The sequence below is a fragment of the Balaenoptera acutorostrata genome, chromosome 14 (assembly GCF_949987535.1).
Source record: "Balaenoptera acutorostrata chromosome 14, mBalAcu1.1, whole genome shotgun sequence".
Classification (NCBI taxonomy): Eukaryota; Metazoa; Chordata; class Mammalia; order Artiodactyla; family Balaenopteridae; genus Balaenoptera; species Balaenoptera acutorostrata.
Window position 1 is genome coordinate 7,777,894 of NC_080077.1, and position 23,590 is coordinate 7,801,483.

General features: G+C 44.9%; 2 protein-coding genes and 1 long non-coding RNA gene across 4 annotated transcripts in view; 1 reads left to right on the forward strand and 2 right to left on the reverse strand.

Annotated features, from left to right (window-relative positions):
• Positions 1 to 4,226: 4,226 nt before the first annotated feature.
• LOC130704772 (uncharacterized) lies at positions 4,227 to 8,717 on the reverse strand. The gene is made up of 3 exons (XR_009005257.1): positions 8,348 to 8,717; positions 6,350 to 6,472; positions 4,227 to 5,040 (listed from the first exon to the last, which is right to left on the reverse strand). It is a non-coding gene; the product is annotated as an uncharacterized LOC130704772 (long non-coding RNA).
• Positions 8,718 to 10,667: 1,950 nt separating this feature from the next.
• Positions 10,668 to 23,590, reverse strand: part of LOC103008472 (solute carrier family 22 member 1) — a 33,361-nt gene continuing 20,438 nt past the window's right edge. Inside the window, exons 8-11 of one of the 2 annotated variants that reach the window (XM_057528136.1) lie at positions 20,886 to 20,994; positions 14,665 to 14,777; positions 13,384 to 13,483; positions 10,668 to 10,871 (exon numbers count right to left, since the gene is read on the reverse strand). In XM_057528136.1, the coding sequence (XP_057384119.1) occupies positions 10,763 to 10,871; positions 13,384 to 13,483; positions 14,665 to 14,777; positions 20,886 to 20,994 (431 nt within the window). In that variant the 3' untranslated portion in view covers positions 10,668 to 10,762. The remainder of the gene's footprint in view (positions 10,872 to 13,383; positions 13,484 to 14,664; positions 14,778 to 20,885; positions 20,995 to 23,590) is intronic. The other variant, XM_057528137.1, reaches the window with a different exon arrangement.
• Positions 18,714 to 19,107, forward strand: LOC103008192 (60S ribosomal protein L36a-like). Its single transcript, XM_028167449.2, has one exon. The coding sequence runs from the start codon at positions 18,724 to 18,726 to the stop codon at positions 19,039 to 19,041; it is 318 nt and encodes a 105-aa protein (XP_028023250.2). The 5' UTR covers positions 18,714 to 18,723; the 3' UTR covers positions 19,042 to 19,107.

Here is a 23,590-nt window from a genome sequence, read left to right on the forward strand (position 1 = left end):
GCCTTTTAGTTTCTTATTTGGGATTTTTCACATATAGAAATGTTTATAAAATGTCAGTGGACAAATCTATGTGTGTTTTCCTTTATGGTTTCTTGATTGGTATTATATTTAGAAGGTCTTGCCTAAACCAAAATTATATAAATGTTGGCCTATATCATCTTCTAGTATTTTAAATGGTTTTATTTTCCACTTTTAGATAATTCAACCGGAATGTATTTGATGGAAATTGGAGGGCATTGTTGGAATTCCCCACCTTCTAGGGGTGTTCAGGATTGTCTCCGTGCTTGTGGGGTAACTTTGGTGTGATTAGATTGGAAGGTCTTTTGTCTCGGTCCAGTAATTCTGGATATCACCATATCTCTGCCGTGTGGAAGGGGGTCCCTGCCCCACTTCCTCTTCCCACACTGCCAGCTTCGCCCAGATTCCATTCCCAAGCAAAGCACTCCTCTGCTTTCTGTGGAACTCAGACGAAGCCCCAAGCTTAGGGGTAAAACAAAAGGAAACTACTAGAGAATGGACTTGAGGATATGGGGAGGGGGAGGGGTAAGATGTGACAGGGTGAGAGAGTGGCATAGACATATATACACTACCAAATGTAAAATAGGTAGCTAGTGGGAAGCAGCCGCATAGCACAGGGAGATCAGCTCGGTGCTTTGTGACCACCTAGAGGGGTGGGATAGGGAGGGTGGGAGGGAGGGAGATGCAAGAGGGAGGAGATATGGGGATATATGTATATGTATAACTGATTCACTTTGTTATAAAGCAGAAACTAACACACCATTGTAAAGCAATTATACTCCAATAAAGATGTTTAAAAAAAAAAAAGAAAAAAGAAACAAAAGGAAACGTCATATCGAATATTCTACATATGCATATTGCATCGAGGGTTTCTGCTTTCCTTGACTTTTATCTTTTTCCTCATTTTGCTCACGTTGCCACACTTCTCCTCATTCTAGCAGAATTTCTCAAGCTCACCTCCTGATTCACTAATTTGGTTTTCTGTAGTATTCAATGTGCTCTTTGTTGCCTCTGTTGCTGTTCCAGATTTTTTTCTTCTAAAAGTAATACAGTAAGTCCCCTACATACAAACGAGTTACATTCCGAGAGCACGTTCGAAGTCCAATTTGTTCATAAGTCCAACAAAGTTAGCCTAGGTACCCAACTAACACAATCGGCTACATAGTACTGTGCTGTAGTGGCTATATAATACTTTTCACACAAACAATACATAAAAAAACAAACACAAAAAATAAAGAAAACATTTTTAATCTTACAGTACAGTACCTTGAAAGGTACAGTAGTACAGTACAACAGCTCAGCTGGCATCCAGGGGCTGGCATCAAGTGAACAGGCAAGAAGAGTTACTGACTGGAGGAGGGAGAGGAGGTGGGAGATGGTAGAGCTGAAGGATCGTCAGCAATAGGAGACGGAGGGCAAGCTGCAATTTCACTCACGCCTGACTTTGATGGAACGGACCTTCACATCTTTGAAAGTTCACAACTTGAAGGTTCATATGTAGGGGACTTACTGTATATCTATTAAAAATTTCTTTTCCCTTTTCATGACTTCATTATCTTCGAGAAACTGGGAGAGGACATGAATTAGAGATTTTCTTGAATTTTCCCCTTTTTGTGGGGGGAACTCTTTTAAAAGGAAACATTCGCTGATAGCTCACTTTTTGTGTTTGTCATTTTGGCTTGAACTCCTAAATCTTTCTAATGTTTGGTTACATTTTCTCTGCTCATTTTTTTATTGAATATGAAATCTACATTTTTTTCCCCTAAAATTAATAGCTAAGGTAGTTTCCTGGAGTGTGTTTCTTGTTATTAAATGGAAATGTCACCACCATAGTCACACACGCAGAATGTGTGGGTCACTCTTCAAAGTTTGTGGGTACAGGCAAGTGGATATTAGAACAGATTAAATTCGCTGCAAAATGGGTTTGCCCCCCATCTCCGGCCAGACTGCGCTTTGATTCTTTGTCTCACAATGAGATGGAAATGTCCTGGCATCAAAAGTCTGATGTTGGGGATTTCCCTAGTGGCACAGTGGTTAAGAATCCGCCTGCCAATGCAGGGGATATGGGCTCGAGCCCTGGTCCGGGAAGATCCCACATGCCGCGGAGCAACCAAGTCCGTGCGCCACAACTACTGAGCCCCTGGGCCTAGAGCCCATGCTCTGCAACAAGAGAAGCCACCACAATGAGAAGCCCGCGCAACACAACAAACAGCAGCCCCTGCTCGCCGCAACTGGAGAAAGCCCGAGCGCAGCAACGAAGACCCAATGCAGCCAAAAATAAGTAAATAAATAAATTTATTTTTTAAAAAAGTCTGGGGCTTCCCTGGTGGCGCAGTGGTTGAGAATCTGCCTGCCAATGCAGGGGACACGGGTTCAAGCCCTGGTCTAGGAAGATCCCACATGCCGCGGAGCAACTAGGCCCGTGAGCCACAACTACTGAGCCTGCGCGTCTGGAGCCTGTGCTCCGCAACAAGAGAGGCCGCGATAGTGAGAGGCCCGCGCACCGCGATGAAGAGTGGCCCCAGCTTGCCACAACTAGAGAAAGCCCTGGCACAGAAACGAAGACCCAACACAGCCAAAAATAAATAAATTTTAAAAAAAATTTTTTTTAAAGTCTGATGTTCGTTAAAGGATTCCACCCACCCATTTTTTCTAATTAAATGTGACACCTAAACAGTATCTCAATATTACTTGAGTTGCTTTCAGCCTTCTGCATGGGGATTGGAAAATTACAAGAGCAGATGGGAGGCCCTGAGCTGTTGCTCCCACTAGAAGCAGACAAATAAAATAGTGTGCCCACTGCCTAGAGCTGAAATTTGGGAATTGGGGGCCATTCCACTCCAGCAATTGAAAGTTAAGAAGGCAGAATTTGTAGCTTCGTAAAGAAATTCACTCACAGCCTCCCAGAGTTTTAATGTCAACAAATCTTACTGGACAAGAACAGTAAACTAAGCCACAATTCTCTGTCTAAATAGATTTAGGAGGAGGTGTTACAACCAGGGGGCAGAAAAGAACATCAAATAAAAGGATTGACATGTATTTTTAATCCTTCCTCAGAAGAGAGAAGGGATATACACTTCTCAGGAACCAAGGTATAAATGTATACATATTCTCTATCTGAGAAAAGAGGAAAACATTTTTTACAGAGTTACTTAAACTAAATTAGCCCGGAGGGTGGAGAAGTTACATTCAAGTCTTTCTGCATCCGGTTGTCCTGTGTGACTTCACTTCCTTTGGAAATGACTTAAATCATTTGTTTATTGGTTTAATTTGTCTCCCCCAACTAGAATTTAAGTTCTATAAGAGCAAGAGATTTTGTCTTTCTTCTTCTCTAACTGGATACCCAGTATCTAAACTGTCTGGCACATAATAGATGGTTTGTTAATGATGCTAAGTGAATTAATGGTGGATGGTTGGATTGATGGATTGATCAACTGATGGAAGCAGTTAAAGTACTTCTTGAGGCATAGTATGCCTTGATCTTGGCCTTTATTTATCCAAGACAAAATAAAAGTCTGGGGATATGGGTGAGAGAGGTCCATTTGTGCAGCCTGACAATAATGATTATCGGGTAATGATCCAATTCCTAGGTAAGAGCATTTTTACCTAGGGTCATTAATTCATTCACTGTATTTCTTTGGTGTTGATTTTTTTTGTCATTACCAAGTGCGTCATTTTTCTTTAACTTACAATTAATTAGCATCTCTGCATCCTTCTATGCAGTGGCTCTCACACATGCATTGCCAGAAACTATGCTACTTTGACTGAATTAACCAGGATTCCTGCACCAAATGTTAGAATTACCCAGCCTTTTCCCACAGATAGTGGTGGTCCAACATTGCACAACTGTCCTTTCAAGCAAAGCCAGCACAGGGGCTTCCCTGGTGGCACAGTGGTTGAGAATCTGCCTGCCAATGCAGGGGACACGGGTTCAAGACCTGGTCAGGGAAGATCCCACATGCCGTGGAGCAACTAGGCCCGTGAGCCACAATTACTGAGCCTGCATGTCTGGAGCCTGTGCTCCGCAACAAGAGAGGCCGCAATAATGAGAGGCCCGCGCACCGCGATGAAGAGTGGCCCCCACTTGCCGCAACTAGAGAAAGCCCTCGCACAGAAATGAAGACCCAACACAGCCATAAATAAATAAATAAATAAATAAACCCAAAGTTAAAAAAAAAAAAAAAAAGAAAGCCAGCACAGAACAAGATTTCAAGGGCCACTTGTATGTCTTCCATGAGCCTTTGGGATGAGATGGAAATCCATCTTTCTTGTTAGAGGGCAGCCTTTGGTTTGGGAGCTGGAACTCCAGTGGTCAGACACAGTGGGTGGCGTCTCCAGCTTTGAACAATCACAACCGTGTCAGGAGTAGCTGGTCCACAGGGACTGTACTGGAAAAGGAAAAATCTTCAAGAATCTCCCAATTTCAAATGACAGTGGGTCATCAGTTTTATTTCCCAAATCCCTGGACAATATGTTTCCATGCCCGTGAATTGAGTCACAGGTTTTTCTTTTTTTCTGTGATTAATTTTTATTGGAGTATAGTTGATTTACAATGTTGTGTTAGTTTCAGGTGTACAGCAAAGTGAATCAGTTATACATGTACATATATCCACTCTTTTTTAGATTCTTTTCCCATATAGGTCATTACAGAGTATTGAGTAGAGTTCCCTGTGCTATACAGTAGGTCCGTATTAGTCATCTATTTTAGTCATGGGTTTTTCACCTTATTCTGCCCCTCCCCTATTAGCCTTCTGGCTAATTGTTAGTGGATTATCATCAAGTGAGTCCCGCAAATTTTCTGAAAAAAAGAAGAAGAATACATATTGTTTTAAGTGCACATGTCGGATTGTTATCTTCCAATTCAATCATCAAGGCAACAGTTCGGACTTGCTCCTCCGTGGGGTGCTACGCAATCCCGTGAAGGTGGGCTTCACCAGGTCTCGCTGGCCCATGGCCCCTTCACTGTCTTCACCCTCCCTTATCATGTCCACAAGAGCAGGAGGAAGTGGGGAGAGCCCATGTCTGCAAAAATTTCAGAATTTTTCAGGGTGCTGGCCCAGGATTTATAGTGCCACTTGAAGGTTTGACTCTAATTACTATTAGAGTGTGATAGATAAGGTAGGAAGGAACAGTCTCGTAATTGCCATTTTTTCAGGATGAATTAAGAAATTGTATCACTTTGAAATATTATTATTATTTTTTTAATCTTTGAAGGTGATAATTCCATGACTGTTTCTGCCCAACACACAACTGGCTTGTTGGGCAGCCAGGCCCACAGCAGCAGCTACCTGTTGGCATTGTGAGTCATGGTTGGGGCAATGCCCATGGACCTCTGTAGCCCCTCTCCATCTTCCAGCCCTCCACCCCTGCTCGAGTCATCTTTTCCCACGTGGACCAAGCAAGTCTACATGCTCTATTCCTAACCTATCGTTCTCAACTTGGAATGAGTCCCTGAAAGGTTTGACCTTGGTTTCCAGGTCAGTTTAATTCTGGATGGCCCACATATTTTAATTTAAAATGATCAAACCATAGACATTACATATTTTAAGCATGTTTTCTTTCCTTCTACATCTGTTCCTGATTTATGATTGTTAACCTTGGCATTAATCTAACCCTGAGTAGCAAATTCATATTGTGTTGTGTTGAACAATTAATAGAATGCCTTATAAACTTTATTGGAAACTCATGTGTGCTTTTTCCTTGGCTCAATTCCTATTATGTGTTCCTTTTAAGTATTATCACGGATTGTGACTCTTTTTAAAGTCTCAGCTTGTTCCAATAAACTCTAATTACTGTTTCTATGATGTTGAAATTGTCCCTGCTTGGCCATTATGAGCCCTCCATATGTAGGCATCTTTGTCTTTTTAGTGTGACCTTAGTCATCCCTGACAGTCTTTGCTCTTTGGCAAAAACGTTCCCCCCACTTTTGAATTTTGAATTTTTCTTGTCCCTATAGGCCTAGCCACAGCAACTCTTCCTGGCATCTTAATTTCTTTCAAGCAAATTGTGTATGGGAGACTAAACTATGGGCGCCTGGAGTGCATATGAGATGGTCCCACTGACTCTGTCAGCAGGCAGGGCAGAGGCAGCCTCAACCACGAGTGAAATTACAAGTATTTCCAAGACACTTGGCCACAAGTTCAAATTTGGACTGAGCCTAAGATTAGGCCACAAAAGCCTGCCGTACACAGGTCAACTACCAAATGTTTCAAGGGCACTTCTTTTCATGAAGAGCTATTCTAGAATTTATTACTAATATTAATGTCTGGGACTGCGATATCAGAGCACATTAAAAACCAAACATTCTTTGGACAGTTAGAGACACACGGACCTTCGGACTGGACGGTAAATCGCAGAGCGTAGGTTATGAGCGCCGGTGCTTGGAGTTGGAGGGGATGTCAGCACATGGAGAAGAAGTCAGAGAGATGGAGGACGAAGGGCCTGAAATCTAGGCCTGGAAAGGGGAGGAACATTTTAATACAGTTAGAGGGTCACTGAGGCGTAGATGGAACACTGAGAAGGTTTCTCTAAACTAGGGTAACTGAATGACCAAGTGTGACCCTCTAAATAGTCCAGACCCTCCCTCCAGGACTAGATGGAAACAAAACTAGCATCTGACTTGAAGAGGTTAGAAGATGGGCCCATGCGTCACCAAGCTCTGTTCTCAAGCTCTTGAAATACCCCCATTGTACCCTCCTGGAACCAGCAGAGAATCCTGACATCACCAGCCAGGGTGCGTGTGAAAAGCAGGCAGTGCGTCCCTTTTGGAGCACTTAGCAGCTGCGATCAGGCCTCCTGTTCTCAGGCCACTGGGGGAAGCACAGTGGACGGGTGTCATGGTTGGGATGAGAGGATGCACATGAGAGCCCTCCTGACCTCTGCGGGGCGGGCCTGCTCAGATGTGAGCCTCATTCCCACATCTTCTAGCTTCCTTCCCTTCTTCTAAAGACCCCCTTTGTCCCTCTATTTTTAATCTAGAAGGCAGCTTTGAGCTTCCAGTTCTATAAATTACAGATTAGCCATCTCTTTGTTTTCTTATCTCCTTCCCAACCCAGCTTTCATGCCCAAAAGGGCCAAGGGAGGCAGATTTGCTAAACAGGAGGCCATTTGGTCCCTGGGATCTACGATGTCACTCCCCAAGGGGGCAGCAGCCTCGGGGACAGCGAGTCCCCCTCCCTCCATATTCCTCAAGGGGCAGAAGGTCAGAACACGTGCGCTTGCATTTGAGGGGTAAGTATAGTACCTGGTGGGTAGGGAGTTATTTAATTAAGACAGAGCAAAATTTTTAACTGAGATGTTTGGGAAATGTACCTATTGAGAAATTTCATATGCAGTCATGTACGTTTGGGATGATTTTATATGTAATGTAATATGCAATGTGAAATGTAATAGAGAGAGAACAGAATGATTTCGTAAGATGAATCAAACCAGATTTGGTTCAGCAAGAAAAATACATTTAAGCACACAAAATGCTCACAAGAGTAGAGATAGATTGTATACTGTTTGGACCTTCTGACAAACACCAGAAAGAGAAGGTGTTAAAACAGAGCTTGTGAAGGGTTTGTGGAGGATGGCCGAGTGCAGCGAGTCCTGGAGCCCATTTGCCCAGTCTGGGAGGGAAAGCCTGGCCAGGAGGCAGTGTCGGGCCGCTGTCCTGACGGCTCCCCGGCCACCCCAAGGAGAGTCAGGCCAGGCAGAGGGGGTATGGCAAACGAGATGGGGCAGGAAAGCCAACAAAATCCCCGTCGTTTAATTACCAGTGAAGGGGACCAAATTCTAGGAACAGAAATGGTTGAATAACTTCTCTCGCTCAGTGCATCACTATGCAGTCATTAAAAAGACTCAGACCCATGTGGCCCGAAATGGAAGAAGATTAACTTGCAGACCAATGTGTAGGGCATGACTCCACGAGTTCTCAGGCCATAAAAGTCAAACATGTGAGAAATGTAATCTTGTTTTTCTCCAACTTAGTTTTTATCTCAATTCCCCACTCTTCCAGGAAGTGTCCTCAAGGGAAGCCTGTCCTCCACGCTGTGGTCCATCCCCTGCAACGTGTGTGCATGTGATGGGCACATCCCAGCAGCCACCTGGGGCCTGGGAAGCCCTGCTCAGCAGAGCAATGAGACGGCGGCACCTGGGCTCTCCCCAAGCCACCAACTAGCCTTGGGCAGGCAGCCTCGAACTTCTTGAATATAAGAAAGGAAGAACTTTTATCCAGTTGAAGCCTTTGATAGTTGGGGGATTTCAGTTACAGGCAAATTTAACCCAGACTAATGTACCCCCTGGGAGCTCCACCAACATCTTGAAGCATCAGACATTGAACCCTCACCTGCAGGGAGGAGGCCGAAGTGGGGTGAACAACAGGACACACTGCCCTTAGCAACCAGGCGCAGGGGGGGTGTTGGTGGGATGGCTCGGTTCCTTCTCCAGCGGAAGCTCGGCGGGTCCCTGCAGGACGCAGATGTGGGGACCAGGTGGCATGGAGGCTGAGACAAACCATAAAATCGGTAGATGGTAGAGGAGGCCTGGGAGTCACATCCAGCTCATTCCAGGGTCGGGTCTCCTCTGTGACATCAGGCTGCTGCTTTACGGCCACGCGGTGCCCCAGGGAGTGAGGCCGACAGGCAGCACTTCCTGCACGGTGGTCACCTGCCCTCTTCAGGCACCGTCCCCGCCCCTCCCGTCCCCACTCCACTCGGCTCCTACCTGGCAGGCGACCCCGTCCCCGTTGCTCGTTTTCTTCCATCTCAGTGGCTGGCTTTCAAAACCCGCAGGGAGAAATCTCTAAAGGTTGGGTTCCAGGCACTGAAGGAAACGTTGGGGCAGGACTGGGGAGGTGATTTTCGAGACCCTCAAATCCCTCCACCTGCTTAAAAGGTTGGCCCTGCTGACCCTCCTCATCGAACAATACGACCAAAATGGCCTCACAAAGGCTTCATTCCTACTGTGAATCCCCATGTGGGCGCTGTCCCCAGCACACCCTGCAGCTGCCTTCGGCCTTTCTGAGAGCCCAAGATGACAGAGGCATACAGCAGGCGCTCAGCACATGCTCGCTGAAGGAACAGGACTTCACTGCTGCCGGGAAGGAGGGGGCCCCTGGCTGCCACGCCCTTTCCAGGAGCTTCTTCTGTTTTCTGAGGCCTGAGTCACACCTCCCGGGCTTTGCAAGTACTCACAAGCCATCTGTGCCCTCCACCCTCCTCTAATGGGATTCACATTGGCTCGTTGTAGCCACAGCGAGGAAGGCAGGAAGGGAAGAGGCCCAACGTCGTCTCTTGACACATAGGAGCTGCTCCTGGGTCTGCAGACACGCAATCCTTCACTGTTTAGACAGACCACACTGTGATGCAAACCTTGTGTTGTTCAAGTAAAGCCTGACCTGCTTCTCTTCCAGAAACAGGGCCATCTAACTTGTCCAGACATGGCTTCTGAGCAGAAAGACAGAGGTTTCTCTCTTGTCTTAACGATGACCCCTCTCTGTCTAAAGCCTTCCTCAGGAATTTTGCCCAAGGATTCTAAGAAAGATTAGAGAGGGCATTTTTAATACACATTTGAAAAACTGATTCAAAGCCTGCAATTTACATATTTGTTACCAGTAAAGAGTATAATTTCGATGGTCAAAAAGATAAGATACAGAGTCAGGGCTTTGCTTGGGAGAAGCTGAAATGAAGCGCTAGGTCCCCTCCATGGGTCCAGATGTGTTTTTGTTTTGCTTATTTATTTATTTATAATCTTTTAATCGAAGTATAGTTGATTTTTAGTTTTTGTGGTTTTTGTGCCAAGGGCACGGTTTCAGGTTTCCAAGTAGCCCACGTCCATTCTCAAGGGAAGGTCAGATGCCATCCAGGACAGAATCCCGAGATCTCAAGTCCCCGAGGCCATCCCCTGGCTTAGCCAATCTGGCCATAAGTGTTTATAAAATGACCACAGGTCTTTGATCATGCCTCCAATTCACATTAGAATCTCTTTTCCCCCAATGTACTCTGAAGGGTGCCCAGTATGTTGTCTTTGTGGTTTGTCTCACACTTAAAGAAATTTAAGTAAAGTTTTTGTGTACTCCAGGAATGAAATCATTTCTTGAACCAGACCTTGAACCAGTTACTACTAACTCACAGTAAACTGAACTCCTCTTTTTGCTATATTTACTGTGATATTCCATAGTTGGCATGAGTTCACCTTCTAGTATCTCCAACAAGAACTAAAAGCAAGAGTGAAATAGAATAAAGTATTCTTAGAATGTAAGTGGCAGAAACGTCTTCCCTAAAAAGCTCACAGTGATCCTGGCCTTTGGATGAGGAGCGTTATGTGTAAGCAGGGATGGGCTGGAGTTTGCTGGAGGAATCACCATGTTTAAAAACCAGGTGCCCTCCAAGAAAGCTACATGTTGAAATACTTTTGCCAACACAAGCACCTACAAATACAAAGACATTTTCTTTCAGAGAGTGAATAAAACAATACTTATTCTAGGAAACCAGTTACGGAGGTCTCTTTTATAACAGTATTTAAATTCTATTGGACCTTCCAAATAATTTAGATAATTAAGTACCTGGTAACCACCAACAGCTCTCACTGGAAAGGATAAGTAGATAAAAGACAGCCAGGGCTCTGAGAGACTTAAAACAAAGAAAATAAAACAAAACAAAGCACACTTAGTGTTCTTTAGAACTGATATTGACTTAGGGGCAGGCAAGTAGGAGGAAAAGCTTAGGGCTTTTGAGCATTTCTTCAGATGATAACTCCGTCCTCATCTCTGCCACCCGGTCCCCAGCGAAGCATCTCTCTCGGGTGCCTGTGAGTTGAATTCTGATGTTTGGATCTGAAGGTAAATCTTGTTTTCTTTGGGCTTTGCTTTCCTGTAGCAATCAAAAATTTAAAATCTAAGTTAAAACACATAATGCGGGACTTTCCTGGTGGCGCAGTGGTTAAGAATCCACCTGCCAGTGCAGGGGACACGGGTTCGAGCCCTGGTCTGGGAAGATCCCGCATGCCGTGGAGCAACAAAGCCCGTGTGCCACAACTACAGAGCCTGCGCTCTAGAGCCCACGAACCACAACTACTGAGCCCGCGTGCCACAACTACTGAGGCCCGTGCGCCTATAGCCCGTGCTCCACAACAAGAGAAGCCACCACAATGAGAAGCCCACGCACCACAACAAAGAGTAGCCCCCGCTCACCGCAACTAGAGAAAGCCTGTGCCCATCAACAAAGACCCAGTGCAGCCAAAAATTAATTCATTAATTAAAATTAATACATTAATTATACATTAATTAAATAAAATACATAATGGCTTGATTAAGAAACTGTTGCAAAGTTGTTCCGAGGAATAGGTCTCAAAAGAAGAGGTGAGAACAAGGACAGCAGGTGACAAAGAAGAGAAGGGTCAGCAGAGACCGCCAGTGACCAGTTCTGGTTCTCTGCCTGTTTTGCTATGGCCTGTGTGTTAAGAACGGTTTCTTACATTTTTAAATAGTTTTCGAAAATCAAAAATAAAATATTATTTCTTGACACTTGGAAATTAGATGAAATCTAAATTTCAACATCCGTAAATACAGTTGTGCTGGAACTCAGCCATGCCCATTTGTTTGTGTACTGCTTGTGGTTGCTTCCGTGCTGAAAGGGCAGAACTTGGCAACAGAGACTGAATGTCCCCAAAGCCAGAAATATTTACTCCCTGGTCCTTTAACAGAAAGAGTTTGCCAACCCTTCACACAGAGCACCTGTTGGGTTGCTGCCTCGCTCCATCACCTGACAGTCAACATTCCATTTTGAAGCTGGGGACTTTGAGGGTATCTGTCATTATTTCTTCCATCTGTAGAATGGGTATGCTAATGACAGGAGCTGCCTCTCAATGTTTTGAGAGGACGGGGTGAGAAGGCACCTGAAACTCAGTGAAGCTGACGCACCGTGAGCCCTCTGTTAGCTAGAGCTACCACTACTCCCATTCCCTGACCTTGTTTCCTGGGAAGTAGGGAAGAAGGTGTCATTGAAATGATCTCTCCGGCAATAGACTGTGGCCACTATTTATGGAATTAGGATAGTGGAGAAAACAGATAATGAAATAAGTGATGATTATACTTTGTGCAGGGCATTATCAAGAACACAGGGTGAACAGGGAGGTGTTGGGCTCAGAGCAGAAGCCCCTGGCCTCACCTGGCAGGCCAGGAATGGCTATGACGATGGAGTGAAGGGACAAACACAACATCTTAAAAGACGACAAAGTGCCTATTAACAAATTATAATGAAACATTTTAAAATCAGGTAGTCAACCTTAGCTATATATGTCTACCACTTGGGACCAAAAAGAAGCTTATTGTCAGCAATTACAAAATGTGTTTACAGTTAAAATAGAGTGTTTGTCCCTTATCAGTACTGAGAAATGCAGATTTCCTCAAAGTGAGGAGCACAGAGGGCCTGAACGGGTATCGACTGTCATTAAAATTTCAGGTTTCCGGGTTCCCCCATTCATTTACCAAGTCAGAAACCTAGAAGGCCCAGGAATCTGCATTCTTCTGCATACTAAGTTGGAGAGTCACTGAGGAAATCACACCATGTGCAAGAAGAGTGGAGAGAATCTAAGATTTATTGAATACCTACTATGCGCCAGGCAATGGATCAGTCGCTATCACCTACTACGCGCCAGGCAATGGATCAGTCGCTATCACCTACTACGCGCCAGGCAATGGATCAGTCGCTATCACCTACTACGCGCCAGGCAGTGGATCAGTCGCTATCACCTACTACGTGCCAGGCAGTGGATCAGTCGCTATCACCTACTACGCGCCAGGCAATGGATCAGTCGCTATCACCTACTTCATCTCATTGAACTTTCAGAGCAACCCTCTCAGTTAAGTATCATTGTGGTTGTTTTTCAGGCGAGGAAATGAAGGTTATAGGGTTGCATGACATTCCCAAAGTCACTTGGCCAAGTAGGCGACCACCGCTGGACTGAACCCAGGCCTTAATGAGTCCACGGAGTCTACTCTCTACTTCCCAGGGACACGTGTGTCCTTACTGTGGGATCCAGAGAACCAAGCCTGTAACGACCACATCATCAAATGCTGTGTCTTTCTTCCTTTCCTTTTTGATGGCTTTAAGGGTAGGACCTGGGACTCCACTGAGCACTTGTCCCCGTCATAGGAATGAAAGTTTTAAGTCATTCTTCTTTGTGAAGAAAGTCACTAAGGAATCTGAACCAACAATCGCTAAAAAGACAGAAGGTTGGTTTAAAAATAGCTTCCAACTCAGAGCTGTTAACTCTGGGGGTGACCTGGGGACCTTGGTGCACCGTGTGGTCAACATCACAGACAAATCGCTCTGTCTCACAGTTTAGACCAGATGACCGTCTGCCCCAGCGCCCAGGGCTCACCTCCGCAGGTTCTCCGCGTCCTTGATGGTCTCTGGCAAAGCGACCCCCTTGGTCTCCGGAAGAAGCAGCGTCATTCCCCCGGCAACCAGCCCCAAAGCCGCTTCAGATGAGACAGATTTCACATGGAGCCATTAGAGCATGGTCAATACCATTTACATACGATGACAGCTAACTAAAGAGATGCCTAGGTAACGCACGTGTGAGGGTCACTTTTAAAAAGTTGGGAACATCTAGAAAATTAAAGCAATAGGATAACTGGGTAAATGGCAGAGTAAGAAAAGGGAATATTGTCTTTGTTTTACTTCCACATAAGTATATAGTTCTACAGTAACTGATGTTTAAGCATTAGGGGGATTTACTGATTCAGGTACTTCAAAAACAATACGGGACTCAATTTTGACTAGTTACTATATATATAAGATACTATATTAATTTAACATAATGTAATGTAGTATTTGTATATACTAACCATAATTTATATATTATCGTTTATATTCAGTAACTATAATATATATTATATACAATAATTTGTTGTAATATATAATAGTATATAATTCATACTTTATAACATACATTATATATAAACTATAACATTATATTATAGTTACTATATATAAATATTATGTTACCATATATACATTTGATATGGAGCCTAGGTGATATGTATGTGGGCAGTGTGGGCCTCTCTTGTTATTCATCACCCCCCGTCGCCCCTCGTGGGTTCGCCTGGGCCCAGGCATGGCAGCTCTCTACATGGGCAGCCGTTTTGCCCTCCTCTGAGTGGTAGGTTTGGGGAGAGGTGGGAGAGTCCCCTCCTCCTTCTCTAACCCAATATAATCAGTAACAAAGCTGATACTAAACTTTGATTCCCATTTGTCCCCTTGTGTCTGCTGTCAATTGTTAAGATCTGGAAGCAGAACAGGGATGATAATCTAGCATCTTCAAACCTCTAGCAATTACATGTTAAATACACAAAAATTGGGAGTCAAATTCATAAGAAACCAGGAGGCTATGTCAAATGTTCTCTCTGATTCTATTGCATAGAATGAATTATTGGACTCCAGAGCCATAGGACATAAACCTCTGGCCCACCTTCTAGGAAGAGCATCTTATTATCTTCCCCGTGAAGCAAGACAGAGTGAACCAGGAGCCAATGAAAGAGCAGACACCATCCTTCCCTTCTGTACACTCGCTGGGGGATATCATTTGCTCATCAAATAGTTCTCGAGTACTCACACTGAGCTGGAAAGAAGGAATAATAAATGTTTCATGAAGTCTTACCGAACAAAATGAGTGGTAAGCCTTGCCAAACCTCCATCAGCCTGAAGACCAGGAAGGGGGTGATGACCCCGCCCAAGTCACACAGGGAGGAACACACCATCACTCCAAGGTTCCTGATAAAATACAGAGAACAAAAAAGATGACATTTCTGTGATTCAATTTTCCAAACGGTAAACTTGTTTTAAAGCAAACACACCATTCCCGAACCTCCAGGGAGGGGAGAGGGGCTGCAGCTAGAGTTAATCACTGATGATTTAATCAATCACACCTACACAGTGTGCCGAGAGGGTGGCAAACCCCAGCTCCACAGGGACAGAAGCACCTGTGTTCAGGACCCTTCCAGACCTTGCCCTGTGTACCTCTTCATCTGGCTGTTTATATCCTTTATAATAAACCAGTAAACGTAAGTGCTTCCCTGAGTTCTGTGAGCCATTACAGTAAATTACTGAACTCAAGGAGGGGGTCATGGGAATCTGATTTATAGCCAGTGGTCAGAAGTGTAGGTGGACAATGCAGGGCTTGCAACTAGCAGCTCAAGTGAGGGCAGTCATGTGGGACTAAGCCCTTAACCTGTGAAGTCTGCACTAATTCCGGGTAGTTAATGTCAGAATTGGATTGTAAGAACTGTTTGGAGATTGGAGAATTGGTTGGTGTCATTAGAGTTCTTTCTTTCACATAGAGGGACAGGGAAGGATAAAGAGAGGATATTAAGAAATGGAGGACAAAGAAAGCCAGAGGGGAAATGTAAGGAAACTGTCTACTTGAAATGACCTCCCTCTTCATCCCTGACAATAGTCTTTGCTCTGAAATCTACTCTGTCTTATATGAATATAGCCACTCTGGCTTTCTTTTTATTAGTGTTCACATGGAATATCTTTTTCCATACTTCTACTTTTAAACTATCTCTGCCCTTAAATTTAAAGTTAGTTTCTTGTAGACAGCATACAGTTGGGTCTTTTTTTTTGCCAATCTGATATCATTTTCCTTATCTCTGAAAGACTTTTACATTTTTTGTAGTACAGGTCTGCTTGTGATGAATTTGTTCAGCTTTTATATATCTGAAAAAGTGTTTATTTTCCATCCATTTTTTGAAAGATTATTTTTTGCTGAGTCAAGAATTGTAGGTTGGGGGCTTCCCTGGTGGCGCAGTGGTTGAGAATCTGCCTGCCAATGCAGGGGACACAGGTTTGAGCCCTGGTCTGGGAGGATCCCACATGCCACGGAGCAGCTGGGCCCGTGAGCCACAATTACTGAGCCTGCGCGTCTGGAGCCTGTGCTCCGCAACAAGAGAGGCCGCGATAGTGAGAGGCCCGCGCACAGCGATGAAGAGTGGCCCCCGCTTGCCACAACTAGAGAAAGCCCTCGCACAGAAACGAAGACCCAACACAGCCATAAATAAATAAATAAATAAAATTTAAAAGAAAAAAAAAAACTCTAGGTTGACACTTTTTCTTTCAGTACATCAAAGATGTCGTTCTACCACTTTCTTGTTTGCATTGTTTCCAATGAGAAATCTACTGTCCTTATTATCTTTGTTCCTTTTTCTGATGTCTTTTTTCTCTGACTGCTTGTTAAGATTTTTGTGATGTGACTTTCTTGACGTTGTGTGTGTGTGCTCTGGGTCAGTTTGTCCTGTTACACAGCATGCCACTTCAAATTATAAATCCAAGCATTCTTTTATTTTCAGACATTTTTTTCAAGTTTTTTTTTTTTTCTTGAAGTTCTTTTGTTTCATTATTTCAATTATCTTCTTGGGAACATATGTATATACATGATCTCTAAGTCTTTTAAACTCTGCTTATTTCAATCTTACTCTGCAATTCTTAGGCCTGTCTTGCCTTTCCTTTACTATATCAGTTCTCCTTTGTACTGCTTTCAAAGTAGTTTTCATTTGTCAAATATTTTAATTTTTCTTTTTGTTTTTTTTTAGCCTGAGCTGACTTCATCTATTGTCTTATCACATAGTCTCCCAAGAACTTGCATCTCTGCTTTACACTCTTATTTTATAGAGATGATTGATTCATTAATATTTTGCATTTAGTTATAGTATATTTGGCCACACTTTTTATTTGCTTTCTGACAATATTTTTCCCTGTGCATTTTCTTCCTTTGCCATTTGCTTTTCCTCTTCCTTTCCCCCTTTCATCTCATGATATATTTGTATAGCTCCTGGGCAAGTTACTTTTTAACTTCTTCTTCTTCTTTCAGTACTATGATTTCTTCCTGTATCAGCTATTTTAGAAGGATTTGAGGGGAGGGGCATGTTCTAGGTTACTAGAAATTTTCTTTCTGACCAGGGTTGTCTGTGATTAGATGCTTTGGCCTCTCTTATCCCTAGTCTACAGGGGCTAACAGTACAGGACTTCTCACCCTGCAGGGTCTCTCTCTTCCACCCCACCTCACAGCACACTGCTCCCTCAAAGGTTCCTGAATGTTCTCCCACAGCCTTGCCCTCCCTGCCTCATCTCCAGCCACACAACACCCAGGGAAGGAAGCATATGCCCCCAGCCCTGCCTCCTCCCTGTTATTGCAACAAGGGCTTGTGGGTTAGACCCTTCAATGTACACATCCTACTTTGGAAAACCACTGGCCTTGTCTCAAATCTGCTGTCACGGTGAGCTTCCCTGGAGTCTTCCAGACCCTCTTAGACTCACTGCATTAGGCAGCCCTTCTTCTTCACTATTGTCTTTCAGGGTCATCCTAGTTTCAAAAATGGCATTTGCATTTTTTTTTCTTCTGTTTCTCATTCTTCTAATAGCGTTAGTGGGATTTCCAAGAGGAGGAAAAATAGACACCATTATTTTTTTTACAATTTTAAGAAAATAAGTCTTAAAAAGAGAGAAAAATTTGATAAGCACACAGAAGCTAGACGAAGTGAAGAACTAGTCCCCTTCTTTAAAATTCATATATTTGTGATACTTCATTCATTCATTCTACAAGCACCAGGTGACTGGTTAGTATAGCTACAGAACAGTTGCAGGAGGTACAGAGAGGTATGATATGTAGTTCCTGCTTTCAAGGAGCTCGTAATATAGTGATGAGGTAAAGATAGGAGGATGATTTTCAATACAAGGCAGAGCATACTGATGCCAAAAGAATGTTCTTGACAATACATGTTGCAGACAGCTAGAAGGAGGGTGCTGTTCAACTCTAAAGCCTCCTGTGAATAAGAAGCAGGGTCAAAATGGTTTAACTAGAAACTGTTTGCACTTGAAGTGTTTATAAAGTAATAATCCCTTTTTTCCAATTTCAATTTGATTCAATTGATTGAAAATACCGAAACTTTCATGACTGCCTTACTTTTGTGTGTGGTGTGTGTGGATCAAGTTTAAGTTATTTCTGAACATCTGGCCTCCCTTCCTAATTACTGAGAATCCTCATCAAACTGACTCTCTGCACAAATGGTCAAGGGCTCCTTGAGGACACGTCACTTGGCCTTCCTCCACCCAGGACCAGGCACTCAGTACCTTCGGCAGTTTACATTCTGAGTCAGTCCCCTGGGTCCAGTGGCCATGACAATGGAATTGTTTGGCCCGGCTATTTTAGACTCGGCTCAGAACTGCCAGATGTAGGTTTTTCTCTTTCATTTGTCTTCGTCTCTTTGTACTCATTCCAAGCAACCTTTTCCAGATGAGAATATGAGAGAGGGCCTTTTAACGAAGGGATGGGCAGGAGAGAGGAAAGAGTGACTCAGAGTCACCTTTGTGTCTCCTGGCTTAGGGAGGGGTTCTGAGAGCTTCCTGGTGTAAGAGGAGGATGGGGAGCTGGAATATTTCTTAGACTTCGCTGGTCTGATGACATGGGGAGAAGAAACAATCTATACAGAGGGAAAAATGAGTTTAAGGAAATCTGCCAAGTTCTAACAAAGATCAGAATTAAAGCTTTAAATAAAGTGGTTAATTACTTTTACAATAAAAATGCTCTTCATTTAAACTAAGTCGTCTAAGATACAGATGATAATAAGTCCATGCAAAGACGCTCAACATTATTAGTAATTAGGACAATGTAAATCAAAGTCACAATAATAGCTCTTTCCATGCCGATACCGCTCTCGCAAACATGGTGAACATTCCTAAAACCCGCCGGACTTTCTGTAAGAAGCGTGGCAAGCACCAACCCCACAAAGCGACACAGTGCAAGAAGGGCAAGGATTCTCCGTATGCCCAGGGAAAGCGACGGTATGACAGGAAGCAGAATGGCTATGGTGGGCAGACTAAGCCGATTTTCCAGAAAAAGGCTAAAACTACAAAGAAGATTGTGCTGAGGCTTGAATGTGTTGAGCCGAACTGCAGATCTAAGAGAATCCTGGCTATGAAGAGATGCAAGCATCTTGAGCTGGAAGGAGATAAGAGAAAGGGCCAAGTGATCCAGTTCTGAGCTTCATATTTTGTTTTGTTATGAAGACAATAAAAATTTGAGATTGTTTACTTCGTTTAGTTTCAACTGCTTAGTTATTTTTTTGGAAGGGAAATAAACTAGTGCCATCAATAAAATTCTCCTTGGGGGGGGGGGAGAGTCACAGTAATACCACCATTTCCAAGAATTACTTATTTTTTTAAAAGCTGGCGATACCAAGGACTGATGAGGATGTAGAACGACCAGCTCTCTCACGCGCAGCTGGTGGAACAGGAAATGGTGCGGCCACTTTGAAAAACATTCTGACAGTTTCTCATGAATTTAAACACACATCCACCACGTGACCCACTCCTAAGAGAAATGAAGACGTATGTCCACTCAAAGACCTGTATGTGAATTCTTACTGGCAGCTGTATCGTAATTACCCCAATCTGGAAAGAGCCCCAACCTCCATGAGCTGGGAAATGGACAAACACATCGTGGTACATCTTCCACACACGGGACACTACTCAACAAGAAGAAGGAACGAAGCGCTGATACACGCCACAGCGTGGACGGGTCCCCTGATGCCAAGTGAAAGAAGCCAAACACAAAAGGCTACCCTCTCTGTTATTTCATTTACGTAACATTCCGGAAAAGGCAAAACCATAGGGAGAGAAATCAGACCAGTGGTTGCCAGGTACTGGAGGTGGGAGGGGAGAAGATGGACCACAGAGGGATATGAGGAAGCATTTGGAGGTGATGGAAATGTCTCTATATTACATTGACTGTGATGGTGGTGAAACGAATATAATCAACACTAATCAAACTGTACCTTTTAGGGGGAATTTTGCTCTAAGAAAATTCTACCTCAACAAACCTGATTTTAAACAATGAGTTCTCTAGGCCTGTTGCTATGTTTACAGAGTCATCGTGGGAAAAGCGTCAGCTTCAAGGTCAGGAAGAAGCGGGTTCTTGGTTGCCAAGAGGGTGAGGGGGTGGGGGAAGGACAGACTGGGAATTGGGGATTAGCAGATGCAAACTATTATATATAGAATAGATAAACAAAAAGGTCCTGCTGTAGAGCAAAGGGAACTATATTCAATATCCTGGGATAAACCATAATGGAAAAGAACATGAAAAAGAGTATATATATATATTATGCATAACTGAATCACTTTGTTGTACAGCAGAAATTAACACAACATTGTAAATCAACTATACTTCAATGAAAGAAAGAGAGAGAGAGAGAAAGGAAGGAAGAAAGGGGGGAAGGAAGGAAGGAAGGAAGGAAGGGAGGAAAGAAGGAAGGAAGGAAGGAAGGGGGAGGGAGAGAAAGAAAGAAAGAAAGTGGGTTCTTGTCTGGGCCCTGCCACTTTCTAGCTGTGTGACTCTTGGAAGGTCTCTTTCCCTTTGTAAACCTCAGCTTTCTCCTATGTAAAATGGGGATCACAATGATATTATAGGATGACCTGCAGCCCATGTCTGGCAATGCTCTGTATGTCACTGTACAAATATGAACTGCTCTTAAGCAAGTTATGTCCAGAGGTGTCAGTGGAGCTGCGGAAGTTTAGACAACTGGTCGGCACCAAGGACAGGGTTGAACCTCAGCCTCCCACGCACCGCCCAGGGCTCTCTCCTCTGTGCCAGAAACCTTTTCTCTTGCGCTGGCCCTCCATACAGGACACGATGCGACCCTTAGCCCACTGAACCTGCGCATTTCACCTTCTCTACCAGATTAGGCGAGGGCCCTGTCTTTGATGCCCAGCCCCCATCTCAATGTCAAACAATCCACCCTTGGGGCATCTTGGCGGATGGTCCTCACGGAGCCTGGCTGGCCCACAGCTCTGCCAGCGGCCACCCAGCCCATACCACGGTGCACTCACCTGAGGAACGTAGGGTACAACTCAGCATTCACCAAACACACCATCTGGAACGCGAGGGTGATTCCCATTCGGCCAACACAAGCTACCACGATATTCAACCAGTGCAGATCTGGAGAAGAAACACACAGAGGGTGTGGAGAGCAAGTGAGGACTGTGCCCATGGAGTTGCCGGGAGAAGCCATGAGTGGAACCTTGGACTTCAGAGCTGGAAGGGCCGGAAAGATTGTCTTATCTGACCCCTCCATTGTGGATACGTAAACTGAGTCCTGAAAGGTTTGGGGACTTGATGATGAGGGGGAGGCCCCACTGGGCAGAGGGACAAATGTGCTTTTCGAATCTCAGCTCGGCCTCCCGTCAGCTGTGGGACCTGGCAAATTTTTTTTTTAATTAATTAATTTATTTATATTTTGGCTGTGTTGGGTCTTCGTTGCTGCGCACAGTCTTTCTTTAGTTGCGTCGAGCAGGGGCTACTCTTCATTGCGGTGTGTAAGCTTCTCATTGTGATGGCTTCTCTTGTGGTGGAGCATGGGCTCTGGGCGCACAGGCTCAGTAGTTGTGGCACGTGGGCTCAGTAGCTGTGGCTCACGGGCTCTAGAGTGCAGGCTCAGTAGTTGTGGCGCACGGGCTTAGTTGCTCCGCAGCATGTGGGAACTTCCTGGACCAGGGCTCGAACCCGTGTCCCCTGCATTGGCAGGTGGATTCTTAACCACTGCGCCACCAGGGAAGTCCACGATTTACTTCTTCATGCTTCAGTCTCCTCAGCTGTAAAATGGGGATAATTTTACCCAGCTTATAGGTTGTTGTGAGATTTAGAGATAATACATGTCAGATGTGCGCCGTGACCACTCCCTAAGTGTTGGCTTTTTAATTATCGTGCGAGAGTGCCGTTGCTGGCACGGCGCCTGAAACGTAACAGGTCCCCAGCAGCGTGGTTCCCTCGGGCAGAAGTCCTGGAGCTGGTAGACCAGACTTCTCATCCTCAGTCTAGTGCTCGTTTCCCAACACATTTTTTAACCCGAACATCTTTCAGAGCAGTCTGAGAATATGAGGAAAGTGAACCCTCGTCTCCTCCCAGCAGACTGCTCTCGGTTCTTGATCAGCTGAAGGTACAGGAAGCCCTCTCCTTCCTGGGGAGCCATCAGAGCATTAGGCACCATCATCCGCTTCACCTGGTTGTTAGATGTTTACCCAAACACTAAACCACCAGTGGCCCCTGAGACAGGCCAGGTCACTAACAAAGCCTCTGGGGTCACAGACAGCGTGTCATCTTGACCCTTGTCCCCATGAGCCGGCTACTCATGGAAGGCATGCTTCCTTCACTCCACCAGCATGAGGCTCCCGGGAGAGCGGACCCGGTGGCCCTAGGACCGAGATGGCCCAGGGCCAGCATAGTCTCTCCAGGTCTCGGCTGCCCTCCGCCTGGTGGAGAACCCAAGCCAAGCCTTTAGTTACGGACCACACCTCCCAGCTCCCAAAAGATAGAAGATAAAGGAATTCACTCAGATATCTAGAGGGGGGCCCTTGTCACAAATTCTGTGGCCTTTGATCGATTTGGCAAGATGCTCTACGGGACATGCACAGCATCCCTGCCCTCAGAGAACTGCGCTGCCTCTGCCAGGCCCCGGGCCACTCTCCTCAGCAGCCAGAGGGCCCAGTTAGAACCGCAGTCCTGCCGCGTGGCCGCCCCGGGCAGACCCAGGTGGTTTCCTTCCATGCTCGGGATAAAATCCACGCTGGCATCGCCTGCTAACTCCTGACCTCACTCTGGCTGTCCTCGCCCCTGCCTGCCCAGTCCGAGCACAGGGTCCAGCGGCTCCTCCCCCAATGCCCAGCTCTCCCCATCCAGGAGGTCCTCGCTCTTGCCGTTCCCCTGCCTGCAAAGCTCCTTCCCCGGATGTTTCCATGGCTCATCCCCACTTCATTCAGGTTTCCTAAGGCCACCTTTGACCACCATACAAAGAATTATCGCCCCGTCCCTCTTCCTCCTTCTCTTTTTCATCTAGAACATAAGCTGCACAGAACAGAAACTTTCTCTGCTTTGCTCACATCTGAGATCCTAGGGCCGAGATGCCTGCTACACCAAGTGCATAGAAGGTAACTGAAATATTTCCTTGTTGGGGTGGGGTGGGGGGCGGGTGGCAGTGAAGGCTTATCATCTAATGTGATGAGGACTAAATGGGGCAAGTGGAGAGGGTGGGCACTGGGAGGAGGGTCCTGGGGGGCGCAGGACAGAGGGGGTGATACCTAAGCTCCCTCTCAGCTTAGGCATCACCTAAGGTTTATCCCTGAGGTGAGAAACAGTCTCAGACCTCAGGCTCCCTCTCAGCACTCCACGCTGTTACTAAAAAATAAAAATAAAAATCTGCCCATTCATTCCATTTTACCAGCATTCCAGAAGAAGGGAGACGGGGAGAAAATGGGTAAAGTCGATTTCAGATGCACTCTGCCTCTTTTCCTGTCTTCTTTGTTCTCTCTCCACGAAAGGAGGGAGAAAAGAACTTGAGTTATCTTTTTCCATCTCTTTACATTTCCAGCCTGATCTATAGAACCTGGTTCTTGAGAATACAGATTTTACAGGACGTTTCCCATAATATCTTATCCAAAAGCCTGCCAAAACAACTCAAACCAAAGAGCTCAGGGCACAAGCAATAAAAACTGAGAAAATAGCAAATCTGCCTTCGTATTTTTTTAACATTTCCAAAAGT